The sequence below is a fragment of the Drosophila grimshawi genome, unplaced genomic scaffold (assembly GCF_018153295.1).
Source record: "Drosophila grimshawi isolate 15287-2541.00 unplaced genomic scaffold, ASM1815329v1 contig_44, whole genome shotgun sequence".
Lineage (NCBI taxonomy): Eukaryota > Metazoa > Arthropoda > Insecta > Diptera > Drosophilidae > Drosophila > Drosophila grimshawi.
In genome coordinates, this window is record NW_025063240.1 from 20,835,814 (window position 1) to 20,849,331 (window position 13,518).

At 41.8% G+C, this 13,518-nt stretch overlaps 2 protein-coding genes across 3 annotated transcripts; both read right to left on the minus strand.

The window, feature by feature from the left end:
- Positions 1–53: 53 nt before the first annotated feature.
- LOC6558797 (guanylate kinase) lies at positions 54–890 on the minus strand. Its single transcript, XM_001983419.3, has one exon. It carries the CDS (start codon positions 795–797, stop codon positions 108–110), a length of 690 nt encoding a protein of 229 aa, XP_001983455.1. The 5' UTR covers positions 798–890; the 3' UTR covers positions 54–107.
- A 1,601-nt stretch (positions 891–2,491) lies between these two features.
- LOC6557206 (transcriptional repressor p66-alpha) lies at positions 2,492–7,556 on the minus strand. 2 transcript variants are annotated; one of them, XM_032741512.2, is made up of 8 exons: positions 6,608–7,556; positions 6,160–6,478; positions 5,248–5,334; positions 5,069–5,170; positions 4,798–4,996; positions 3,268–4,317; positions 3,100–3,201; positions 2,492–3,031 (listed from the first exon to the last, which is right to left on the minus strand). In XM_032741512.2, the coding sequence occupies exons 1-8, from the start codon at positions 7,513–7,515 to the stop codon at positions 2,847–2,849; spliced, it is 2,952 nt and encodes a 983-aa protein (XP_032597403.1). In that variant the 5' UTR covers positions 7,516–7,556; the 3' UTR covers positions 2,492–2,846. The 2 variants fall into 2 exon arrangements, with proteins under 2 accessions (XP_032597403.1, XP_032597361.1); XM_032741470.1 differs by having other exon boundaries at positions 2,792–3,031; positions 5,248–5,358.
- Positions 7,557–13,518: the final 5,962 nt, after the last annotated feature.

The following is a 13,518-nucleotide window of genomic DNA, read 5'->3' on the forward strand; positions in this document are numbered from 1 at the left end:
CATATTATTACATATATAAATATATATATATATATATACATATATATCAATGTAGATAATGCATATAAGTCGAAATGCCATTAAGTTCATAATTGTGGGATTGCACATTAATTAAAATAGATGCCGAGTGCCTGCTGCTTTTTCAGCTCGTCGACGACAAAGTTGCGGAACTCCTCGTAGGCCACATCGATGTCCTCATTGTGAACGATCTTGTGAAAATTGCCCGGCATCAGACCATAATCAATTTCCATTTTGGCAGCATTGAGACGCTTACGGAGCGATTCCTCCGTTTCGGTGCCTCGCTTGCGTAGACGCTGTTCGAGCTCCTCGATGCTGGGTGGATTGTTGTATATCAATATGGGATTGAGATCGGTTCGCCGTATCTGTTCGACGCCCTTCTGCTCAATGTCCAGAATGCAGACACGTCCCTTGCTCTGAATATCGCGCACTGCCTCCTTGCTGGTGCCGTACATATTGCCCGAAAACTCGGCCGTCTCGATGAACTCATCATTGGCAATGGCCAGCTCCATGTCCGGTCTGCTCACAAAATAATAGTGGATGCCATGCTCTTCGCCATCACGCGGACGGCGCGTGGTGTGCGAGACGCTGAATCCAAACATTTCCGGAAATTCAGCAAATAGACGTTTTAGCAACGTGCTTTTGCCGGAGCCCGAGGGGCCACACAGCACAAGTGGTCGTGGACCAGTGGCTTGCATTATTGTTCTGCTGCTGCTGCCGTTGCCGATGCTGCTGCCGGCGCTGAATGCACGATTGACAATGAACAGAAAGCTCAGCATGTTTGTGGCCGAAAGCTAGCTTGTTGTTTTGGCTAAATTAACCCGTAGATGGACTCTAGTTTGGCTCTAGATTAGAGATGGGCGCGTGTGCGTGTGTCACAGCTGTGTGCATTGTATCGTTGCATTGTGGCGGTGCTGTCGATAACACGTCTATCGCAGCAGTCTGCGCGCGCTCGCTGTTATCAAGTTTAAAATGAAAAACACGCACATGTATTTGGTTTAAAAACGCTTTATATGCATATTCTTATACTGTTTTAATTTTGTTTTTGTTTTTTAATATATATATTTAGCATAGAATTTCAAACACATACACACTGAAACTAACGCTGCTTTGACGGCTGCTCGCTGTTGTTTGTTTTTTTATGTTGGTTGTTTTTTGTATATCGTTATCGGCTTATTATTTGAATTTGAATTCGAATTACAATGCATTTTAAACTTAGTTTGCTAAAAATTATTATGAATTTCACTTTTCTTGTTTACGTTTTTATTTTATTTTTATTTTAATAGATTTTGATCACAATTTGATTTCGCATATGCCCAAAATTAATTTGGTTTGTGTTCCGAATGATTCGCCTGAATGTAACGTTCTACTCGTTCTACTCCTCCTCTTTTTCTCTTTCTTTGTCATCTTCTATTCCCGTTCCATACAAGTATATTAAGCCTATCTGCCGAAAAAGTGACTAATTTTCGAATTATATCAATTATAAGTACGTATTTCATGCAAGCTGCTGCATTTGCTTTTTTTTCTTTTCTTTTTTTTTTTTTTGCTTGAGATACTACAAAATATGCTAATTTTTCAGTCATTATTACGTGCTGCTGCTGCTTCTTCTTCTCCTCCTTCGACACTCTTCAACTTGCTGGCAAGGCAACGGAGTGGATAAAGGATGCACGATGCGCTTCGGCTAACCTTTTTTTCTTGCTTTATGCATTTGTATTTGTGTGTACGTGGTATGTGTGTATGGGTGTGTATAGTATTTGTATATATATAGATATACATATATATATATGTATTTGTTTATGTACAATATTATAAGTTAAGCTGAGTTTGAGTTTTCAATATTCGATGCATGACAATAATATGCATAAATGGGGGGAGTGATTCTGTATTTGGTTTATTAACGAGTAAAGATCAACTAAATAACAGTACTATCGTCTCGCCCAATTGGGAGCTGTAAATTGAGTCTAATGGATCAATGAAGACTATATATATATATATATATATATATATATATATTTGTGTATGTGTGTGTGTGTGTGTGTTAAATTGATTAAATATTAAAATGGATTAATAGCTTGGCAAAATTAAAAGTATTGTGCAAGTGTTGCTGCAATTTATTAGAGCCCTAAAAATTTGTATACAACTAAAACTATTCGTATGTTTAAAATTGATTACAAAATATTTGTATATATGTATTTGTGTGTGTGTGTTTAAGTGTGTGTCTGTGTGTAAACTATGCTTGTACATCCCCAAAGAACTGAGTTTCAGGGGAGGCAGGGGGTTGGTTATTGGGTTGGGTTGGTTCGGGTTGGAGAATGAATTGGCTGGCCCTTAAAAATGGGTCTCCTTAGTCTCCTCCTTAATGACTACAATCATTATTATTCATATTATATATTCATGTATTCATGTATTATATTCAATTACTATAGGAGCTTAAAAATTTGCAATTCTTTATGGGGATTCATATTTGTTTTTTTTTTTTTTTTTGTTTTTCTTTTTTTTTGCGAATTTGTATTGCTAATTGTAATTAATTGTTGGTTTGAAATGAGAAACACGACAAGTATTAACAAAAGAAACTACTGACAACAATTTTACGTTTACGATGCATTTGTTGTTGCTATTTTCTTTGTGTGTGGGTGTGGGTCTGTATAATTATGTATAATTAATTATGTAATAATTATTGTTTACAAATAGAATAATCATTTTACGTGTACATTATGTTTGTTTGCTTGCGTAAATTATAAAATTACCTAATCAAGAAAATTATAAAGTTAGTTAGTTGTTGTTGCAGCTGCTGCTGCTGCTGTTGTTGTTTTATTTTGTAATGCTTCTTAGGCCTTCCAGTTGTTCTGGCGACTGCCGCTGGGTCCGCTTGGCTGCTGTGGCGGTATCATTTCGAGCAGATATTGTCGCTGCAGTTCCGCCGCCCGCTGAATGTCCGCCAAGCTGGTCGCATTGCTCGAGTTCTTCGACGAACTCGATGCGGAGCTGCTCTTCTTGTTGTTATTGTTAAATGCTAAACAATGAAAATGGAGATATAATTTACTAGAGACTAGAGAATACCCTGTATTCGTCGTGGCTCACCTGCTACTTGGGCCGCCTGCGCCATGGCCATTTGGTAGGTGTAGAGCAACGGCGCAAATTGCATCATGTGCTGCGGATTGCCGCCCAGACCCTGACCAAGTGCTGCAAAAGCATAAAGTTCGCATTAGCATGTAAGGCCACAGAGTGCTACCCAACACTGTTGCTTACCCCTGAACAGCTGCTGCTGGAAGGCCTGCATCGCGGCTGCTGGCGACGCATTGCCCAGCGCCGCAGCTGGATTATTTGCTGGCGTTGTGGCGCCACCAAAATTACCCAACGCACCGAGACCCGCCAGATTGCCCAGCTGATTGAGATTACCCAGACTGGCGATATTATTTAAATTCAAACCACCCATGCCGCCCAAAGCGCTGAGATGCGCTGCCGCTGCCAGCGTTGCCGCCGAATACTTGTCATAACTTTGAGCCTGCTGCTGCTGCTGCTGTTGCTGCTGTTGTTGTTGCTGCTCGCGCTGTTGGTCCCGTTGCTGCTGCTGCTGCTGTTGTTGTTGCTGCTGCTGCTGTTGTTGCTGCTGCTGCTGTTGCTGATGGTGGTGGTGATCGCGTTCGGCGCGTGAAGAGCGCGCCGTTGCCGTTGTCGATTCGTGATGATGCGCTGCAACTGGTCCCGGGCCCGGGCTGAGTATGCCCGCCTGTTGGGCGGCAATCGCAGCCGCTGCCGCTGTTGCAGCGGCACGCGACGAACGCTGTTGGCTCGCTGCTGGCGGTGGTGTTGGCTGTTGACTCTGCTGCTGCTGTTGCTGCTGTTGCTGCTGCGCTGCTGACGACGACGACGAGGACTGCGATGGCGGCGGCGTTGGCCGTGGCGCTGGCGTCGGTGTGTGGCATTTGGTGGGTATAACCGTAACTGAGGGCGGCAAATTGACCAAAGCGGCAGCAGCTGATGCATGCGATGCCTGCAACTGTTCGCGCTGCTCGCGTTCCCGTTCCCGCTGCAACGCCTGCTGATGCTGATGCGAAGCAGCAACGCTGGCAGCACTGCTGGCGGCGGCGGCAACAGCAGCAGCATTGTTCGCACTGTGCGCCTCGATAACGACGGGCGAGGGACTGCTCTGGCTGGCCAAACGCTGCTCGATCTCCTGCTCCTGCTGCAGCGCCTTGACGAACGCCTGCTTCAGTCGATTCGTGTGCTCCGCCTTCAAAGCCTTCTTCACATTCGATGTGACGCACTGCTCGCAAATGACCTTCGCATCCTTGTTCGCTATGTAACCAATTAAATATGCATTAATTTATATTAAGTTTGTAGATTTATATATATATACATATATATATATATATAAATAGGTGTGAAGACAATAACTTTTAGACAGTGAAATAGATGCGAGCAGTTGAATAAACTGAAGAAAACTTGAATTTCTCTTTGATTCTGTTTGATTTAAATATAGTCATTGTAGCAAAAGGCTTAACTAAGTTACTAAATAATATTAAATGGGAGAGAGCATAGAGAGTAAACTCTAAGATGAAGTGGAACTTAGTTGAATTAACAATTGCATGGCTATATCAATTAGACAGTGTCTCAGAAGTTATTTTCAAATGCATTGCCTTGGTTCATTAGGACTGATATGGATCACAAAATGAAAAAAAAAACAATGCTTGTCAAGTCTTCACAGCTATTTTACCGTCCAGATGTATATCCAGGTATATTTATATATATATATATAGATGGGCGAGTTGTGCTTACTCTGCTTCTCCCACTTCCAGACGGGCGTAAAGTCAATCTTGCACTGGGCACAGCGGAAGGGTGCCGCAACCGCATTCGCCTTCTTGTTAACAGTTAGATAGTCGACAACCGTTTCCAGTCCGAGCAGATAGACAAAATCCGTATTGCTCGGATTCGGTATGAAATGCATCTCTGGCGGTGGCGGCTTTGGTGGCGGTATCTGACAAAAGAAAATCATTTATGATTATAATGATAACAAGTGGATTTTGTTTTGCATTTATTTATTACTCACCTGTAGCAAAGTCTTTTCCAGCTGCTTGCGCAGCGCCATTTTGGCTGCCGCCTGACGCTGGGCGGGCGTTTGCGAATCTTCGCGTGGCGCGCCGCGTTCATTCTGCAAAATGTTTTAGATTTAACAATCAGTTAACAGTCATTTAACAGTCAGCTAACAGTCACCATTTTTGAACTCACCTTCATGTCGTTGAGCTGATTTTGGTGCGTTTGTTGCAGTGGCGGCGCCGGCGTTATGGATACGGAATTGCTAATGGTCCCAGGTACCTTCGAATTATCCGAAATATTAGGCTGCATGTTTTTTTTATATATATATATTTATATATTTATATTTATATGATGTTTGTGATTTATTTTTTAATTTTTTTTTTGAGTAATGAAATTTTGTTTAGCGTAAGAATGTAAAACAGAAATTAGTGTTGCAAATATGCTATGAATAAATTGAATGTATATATATATAAATATTTATATATACATATATATCGATATATTTATATTTTTTCCAAAACGAAATTTCACTGTAAATTACTGTAAATTGGCTGCTCGACTATTTTGGAGCAGAGGCAGCTTTTGACAGGTGTGTGTGTGTGTTTAGTGTTGTGAAACGTTGTGTGATGCGTATGATTGAACTCAATTTCAATAGTTCGATAATGCGCATACAACTGTTTTGAAAAGTAGTGTTAGTGTTGGTAAGCGTGAGTTTTGTGCATAATTTTGAATAGTGAGTGTCACATGAGCGTTTGCATCTGACACTGGTAACTGTTTTGCATTGAACAATTGAATTTAATACAGAAATTAGCAAAGGCTGCATCCGTGATAAGTAACAGTTACTTGCGCATATGTTGTGAACGCTACTCGTGGCAAATATGTTGACAACAAATCAACACACAAATTCCAGATTCCTTTAAAGTCTTGCTTTGTCTCTGTGTGTGTGTGTGTATTTTGTGTTTGCCTGTGTGTGTGTGCGCAAATTGTGCAATTGTGGATTTCATTAATGATGATGAATACATATATTATATATACATATACATATAGAGAGAGAAGTGGGAAAAACTCGGCGCTTACGGCAACGATGACATTACAATAACTCACATTGCGTGCTTTCAGGCTGGATGGCGGCGCCGACGTCGGCGTTATGGTCACCGACGGTGTTATGGTGAGATTCGGCAGATTTGTGCGTGGGGGCAGCACACTCGACCGATGCGAACTGTTCGTCGCTGGGGTAATCGTTGTGCCCGAGGCGAGTGTGGCGCCTGCTGCCAGCGACGATCTCGGTGGCGGCAGCAGCGAGTTGCTGCCCAACGAGTTGCTGACCAACGAGTTGCTGCTGCCGCGATGCGAAACCGAGCTCAAAGCAGCCACAGCGGCTGCCGTCGCTGCTGACGAACTAATGCTGCGACTATTGCTGGCGCTGTGCGAAGCAGACGAAAGAAGAGAGCGAAAAGAGAGAGAGAGAGAGTGAAAGGTGAGTGATGCATTCAATAATCCATAATCGATTACAAAGTTATCGTTAATCGTTGCGTTGCATTGCGTTGCTCACCTTATGCTAACGGCAGCCGCACTGCCACCCAAACTGCCACGCCCCCCCTTGCTGTGGGCGGGCAACGGCAACGCTGACGTCGGCGTCACACTCAACGATCCCTTCGCTGTTAGGGAGCTGGGTATGGCCGCCAACGGATTATTGGGCGAGACACTGGTGGGCGTCACGACCAGATTCTCTTTCATCACCTGCTGCGACTGTTTCAGTTTCTTGAGCAGCATCAGTTTGGTTTCCTCGTTACGCAAGTCCTGTCGCAGCTTGCGCAAACTCTTCTCGCGCTCCTTGAGCTCGGCATGCGTCAGCTCCTTGATGGGCACATACGGCGGCATCTCCTCATCATCCGTTTCCGAATCAATGTTGCCATTCTGTTGCCGACCATTTGTTCGTGCCGGCAGCAAAACAATGTCGGGTGCCTCTGCATAGGATTTGGGTTCGGTTCGTGGTCGCAACACACGACGTTGTACTTTATTCTCATCCTGATTGAGTGTGACACTGCCACTGCCAGTGATGTTGCCACTGTTGCCACTGGCACTGCCACTCCCACTGCCTGCCACAGCAGCATCCGTTAACGTGACGTCATTACTATTATGATTATTTGTGCTATTGTTGTTATTGTTGTTGTTGCTGCTGTTACTGTTGTTGTTGCTGCTGCTACTACTATTGTTGTTGTTGTTATTGTTGGTGGCATCATTGGCAGAGTCTGAGGCAGCAGCTGTGTTTGCTGTTGTTGTTGGTCCTGGCGCTGGCGTTATAGTCAGCCCCGTGTTGTTTGCGGTTAAAGCGCGCAGATCCCGATTGCTGATTGTCGGCGTCGTCGTTGGCGTCGACGCTGGCGTTATGGTTAGCGCCGGATCACGGCCAGAACTCAGACTCAAGTCGACGACATCGTCGACCTCCATTTTGGCCATTTTCGCGCGTCGCGTCGTCGTGATGTCGTATCTTGACCTAACTGCAAAGAAAGAAGAACAAATTGTTCAATCAGTTGAATTTATTGGATTACAATTCTGCATCTACGAATGATATATACAGCTGCGCTCAGAATAATATAATGCACACACAATTTCTTTATATAATATTACGGATATTCGATTTACTAATATACTACTACTCTAGTAAATGTAATATTTATAGATTAGAGTTCCGTATAGTACAGTGTATATTCCACATAGTGTATACTATTTGATCGATTCAATTTTACGCTTATTGTTAGAAAATTTGGCATTTCCTTCAAGCCACAATATATAAAACTAACTGAAAATAACTTTGTGTTCTTTTGTGGAAATATTGCCAACACTGTGACTCTACTAAATTTTATGAAAAATAAATAGATTTCATACATTCAACTCTTCTGCACATATTCTTTTGAATTGCTTTCGCCATCACGAGTGTCTACTGTATTTAAGAGTGGGCCGAGTGCTTTGCATCCTCTTTTCTAAGGGTTGCTTTACCGTTGGCTGCTTTACTTTTCTTCTTTTTTCCTTTTTTTCTACTTTTTTTGCCAGCGGAAATCAGAGTCTAACCCTTAATGGCTTAACAGTGGTTGTTGTTGTTGTTGTTGCTGTTTTCAGTATCTCACCGTTTGGAGTGTTTTGCTGCTGCCTTTTTTTTTATTTATTAAAGGAAATAATAAAGATATCCTGATTTCAATTCATTTTGGCGACGACCTTGTTGAATCAAACTGATAGCCTCGAGACGATGACGACGACGACTGACGACTGACTTTGGCTTCTTCTGGCTGGCGGCGACAAAAGGAAAGCTGCTAGCACTAAATCACAAGCGAGATTTGATCGCAGATACACACACACACATATATATATATATATACATGTCTGTGTGTGTGTGTGCTTGTGTATGCGACAGGCGCCACAGCAGCAGCAGCATTCGCATTGGGGATTGAAACTGTGGCAGTTCCACAAGCTGCTTCCACAAGCAAGTCACGTTTTCGTTTTATCAAATTTTCGCATACAAAGCGAGAAAATTTACATGAAAACAAAGTGGACAAGAGTGGACAGGTGAGAGAGGGGAATAGGAGGGGTGGGGAGTAAAGAGAGAGGGAGAACACGAGAGTAAATGCAAATCGGTAAATGTTTAGTGGCAGCAGCGCAGAACTAGAAAAACTTTAAGCACACACACACATACACACATGCCCATGTACAAGCCTCACAAGACACGTGAGCGCCAAAAGGTGAATAAACTTTGCAAACAAATGCATACAAATATAAAATGTATGAAATGTGAATGAATGAATGAATGTATTTAAACATAGATATAATTGCAGCGACAACAACAACAACAACAATAATATAAAGATACACCTGCCCGGCTTCTCCAATAAAAAGCAAAAACCTCACACAACAATAAACAGTCCACTTAAACTGATATATATGCAATAACACACACACACACACATAATAAGCGACAGCTTCAGCTTTGGCAACGGGGTGGCAACGCTTTTAGCTCGGCTTAGACGACCTCAAGTGGAGGAAGAAGAAAGAAGTACAAACATAACATAATCATGAGAACACGAGCAAAAAAAAAAAAGAAAATAACTACAAGTTCTATGCATGTATGTGTGTCTGTTATTGTTTGGCCAACAGCGTCCCCAACGTGCTATAAATTAACTCGCTTTGAAAGTTGGCAGCCGCACACAAATAAACACACACAGACACTCAAACACACACTCACACATACAGACATACAGACACACACACTCGCATTATGTGCATCATACTTTGGCTCACTCGTTCGTTTTTTTCCCCAAAGCAGCTGTCGGCAATGTCTCGTTACTTTCCACACTTGTGTCGTCATCAGCAGATTGCTGCTTAAGAGCGAACTGCCGCGGCTGCACAGTGGAGCAAAGCTCAATGGCGAATGCAACAGGCACTTATACGATTAAATTGCTATCAAGGTGCCCATAAATATATTAAATTATAAAAACCGTGACCGTCATTTTTAAAAATATTAAATTTAAATATTAATATATATTTCATTTAGAAAGTATTATATTTATATATAAACAACAAACTGAAATGTTGGAATTTGTTGGCGACTACTGTACATATTTATATTTTGTTTACTTTTCTCTAAATGAATTGAATTTATAATATTCAATTAGTGGTTTTCGTACCCCGTTCCACTGTGCACCGCCTGGTGAGCGTGAGAATAACAGGGCATACGTATGTACACATATGTGTTTGTGTGAGCGTGCGTGCCAGTGTGTGTGTCCGTGTGTTTTGTTTTTTAATGAATGTTGCCCGCATTTTGTTTCTTTTTTAAAGGCAAATCCAAACATTTTAACTTTTTTATAGGCATTTTAAATAATGTTTGTATAAATACAATTCCGGCACATTTTTTACATGCCTGCCTGACACTTTCCGCACACTCGCCGCTGCCACAACTTCCCCCTCTTCCCCCCCCCCCCCTCACCTATGGCTGGCATATAAAAAAATGCTATCGATTTGTTGGCGTTGGCGTTTGTCGTAGCTGTTGTCGTCACTGGTTTTTATTTATTTTTTTTTTTGCTTTTTGTTGGCATTCAGTATGGTTATAATTGTGTTTAATAGCGCGCTAAATGTGTTTCAATTAGCGCTTAAAGCTAAACTGTGTCTATGTGTGTGCTTGTATGTCAATAGGGCTGCATATATTTGCATATGTACATATATATACATGTACATAAATATGTCTGTAATAATGTCAGTCAAGTTCAAGTTTAGTGGCAACACCGGTCGTTGGCACCTGCCTAAAGAGCGCGCAGAGGCAGGCAGGCGAATGTCATCGAGAGGCGAAGAACATTAGAAAATGAGAAGAGGAAGTGAAGAAGAGCAGAGGAGAGTAGACAGTTACAGTTAAAAATTACCGCCAATAGTTTGCTTACCCTTGACAAAGTCCAACTGCTATTAGAGTCATCTCTGGCGATAATAACAACAATAATATCGCAAGCTGCGAGCAGCAGCAACAACGCAAAAAACATTTTTAAAAAAACAGCAAAAGAAATAAGGTTAAATCAAAAGTACAGTTGTGTACATAGCGCAGCGAGCAGCAGCAGCACCAACAACAACAACACAAACAAAAGCGAAGAGCAACCAACAAGCAAAATGTGTTTGAGTGCGGCTGCGGTGAGAAGCAGCAGCAGAAGCAGAAGCAGCAGCCGACGACGTAGAGAGAGAGAGCAAGACAGAAGAGAGAGCGCGCGTCGCACACACACGCGAGACAAGGCGAGCCAAAGCAAGCAAAACTGAGAGAGAGGGAGAAAAAGAGAGCGAGGGAGAGTGGCGGGCAGACGGCGGCAGTTGGCGACCGAATTGGGAGTAGAGTATGGTGTCTGTTGTATTGTGGGGGAGGTGGAGGGGGGCAGTCAGGCAAACTGAAAACTGTCTGGCCACCCCATGCACACACACACACACATACTTATACTTACACACCCATAGAACACCTTCTTAACTACAACAATCCTATCGATTTGCATATTAGTCAACTCAAGTGACCCCACCACACCCCTCGCTCACACCTAGCCTTGTGGCTGATAATCCCGTTAACTCCAAGAGCAAGAAAAGCTCAACTTTGCTGCAATTGCCTTTAATCTGTGCGATATGCGCAAAATAATTCAATTCATTTCAATAAAATAACAAAAAAGCAAAAAAAAATGATTATCAAAACAAGTCGCAGCTTTGCACACACAGAGAGAAATAAACAAACATAAGTAAATATATACATACATATGTACATATATACATACATACACATGTACATGCTTGTATAAGAAATGCGCATATCTTATGGCCTGCCATTGTATGTAGTACATAAGCAACGGCAAAAACGAACGGGGATCGGAAGTGGGGAGGGAGAGTTGCTGTTACTGTTGTTGTTTCTGCTGTCACTAAGAGAGAGCGCGCGTGCGAGCGAGAGAGCAACCGATTTGTACATAGGCCATCGTACATATGTATTAACTCACCATCATCATCATCATCGTCCCCGTCCCCATAATGGTGGGTTGGTGATGGGCTGCTGCAAAATGCACTGGCGCATAAATCTAAGCTGCGCCTTGCGAAATGTTCAAATTTATTAGTGACATCAACACAGGCTACGGCTCTGGCTCTGGCCACTACTAGCAGCTGCTTTACAGCGAGACAACATTTGAGCGCAGTGGCAATTCCACTCCTTGACTAATTTACAAAACAAGAATTAACAGTCATAATTGACACAAGCTCATTTACATATGTATGTATGTATGTTGTACACATATGGGTCGTAAAAATGTTAAGTCATTATAAGCTTTTAAATACAGCAACTTTTATCTACATGCCTAGGTATGTATGTATGTATGTATGTCTATGTAAATATATCAAGATGTGTGAGCTAATACAAATCTCAGAAAATATAAATTACTATATATATGCATGTGTCTATTTATGTGTGTATGTAATTATGTCGCTTTGTTTATTAATAGCACCGATAAGGATAAGCTTTGGGAAATTGCAACAACACTGAGAAGTAATGCAACAACAAACAAAAAACTGCTATGCATAAATATATCTGTAGGTATATAAATAAATTTGTAGAAAATGGGTTACGTACAACAACTAAAACAACTACAACAACGACGACAACTTAACACACAAATTAATTGCGCGCACTACAAACGAAAAATCGTCGCGTCGCTGCCGCTGCCGCTGCCAACGTCGCTGTCGCTGCTTGTAGTCGTTGGCCTTTGCTAGCGGCGCGTCGCTGCGACAGCGCTGCAACGCCAACTATAACAGTGTGTACATATACACATATGCACAAACTGACGTGTTTGCTATTGTTGTTGTTGTTATATGTGCGGATTTGCTGCTTATCGCTGCTGGACATATTTGCACTGTCTTTTTATGGCAAGCGCGCTGAGTAATTGCCAAGTGGCTTTTGTGAGGGACAGGTGGAGGGGGAGGGGAGCCATGAAGTGATTGCCGGGGTTAAGTTGAAAGACATACTGAAACTAGGTCTGGGCCTAGCCACATTAAAGCCTTTGCTTTTTTGCATTGATACCCTGTTAATATACATAAATTAAATAAAAAATAAAGCAAACAGTTATGTTAGACGCTGCCAGACTGTTTACAGTTGTACACACATACATACACTCACACATGCATACATACATATGAAAAGTTTGAATAAAAATAGCTGTAATTTGACACATCATTCCTATGACGGCCGAATTTCACAATTTTACAATGACAATTTCCATATTTGCTTAATATACACACACACTTGCATTGGCAAAATCGCAGTTGAGGTGCTTGTAAAGCTCTTTTCTCGTTGTCTTTTACCAGTTGCTCTTCTTCTTGCTGTTATTATATTATTGCTGTTGTTGTTATTGTTGTATATAAGCCAGCGACGTATATACATATGTACACACATACATGCATACAAACTCACACTCAGCGCTGCGCTCTCACTCATACACACACAAACTCACGCACACATGCACAGGCGACATGGGTTCGACTTTTGTACATAAAATGAGTGCGCGGCGCTGCGCTGCGCTCGTCTCGTTGCTTTTGTCTATCCAACCGTGCTTCTTGCCGTGTGTGTGTTTGTATATATATATATACATATATGTATTGCTGCCTGCCTGCCAGTCTCCTTCACTAGCAACAACAAAAGCAACAGCAAGATTCAGCGAAAAAGTAAAGACATAAAAACGCAATAGCAAACATATAATTCGAAAGGCATTAATAAATAGATTATTGCAAATACATACATACAAATACATATATACATATACACATACATAGATATGCAATTGCATTTGCCTAAAGTTTTTCTTGGTAGGCTGAGCAAAACTTTCCTTAACCGTTTCTGTTTTTTTTTTTCGGTCTCGCTGCATTTCCAATAAAATTTTGTTGTGTGGAAAAATTCCACTTAATCAAGCAAAT

Bases quoted from the DNA above. Each gene is read 5' to 3' on its own strand.
- LOC6558797 (XM_001983419.3), bottom strand. From the start codon at position 797: ATGCTGAGCTTTCTGTTCATTGTCAATCGTGCATTCAGCGCCGGCAGC.
- LOC6557206 (XM_032741470.1), bottom strand. From the start codon at position 7,515: ATGGCCAAAATGGAGGTCGACGATGTCGTCGACTTGAGTCTGAGTTCT. The intron at 4,997-5,068 runs GTGAGTAATAAA...TTCTTTTGTCAG, and splicing joins TGGAAAAGACTTTGCTACAG to ATACCGCCACCAAAGCCGCC. The intron at 3,202-3,267 runs GTAAGCAACAGT...ATGCTTTTGCAG, and splicing joins CCAGCAGCAGCTGTTCAGGG to CACTTGGTCAGGGTCTGGGC.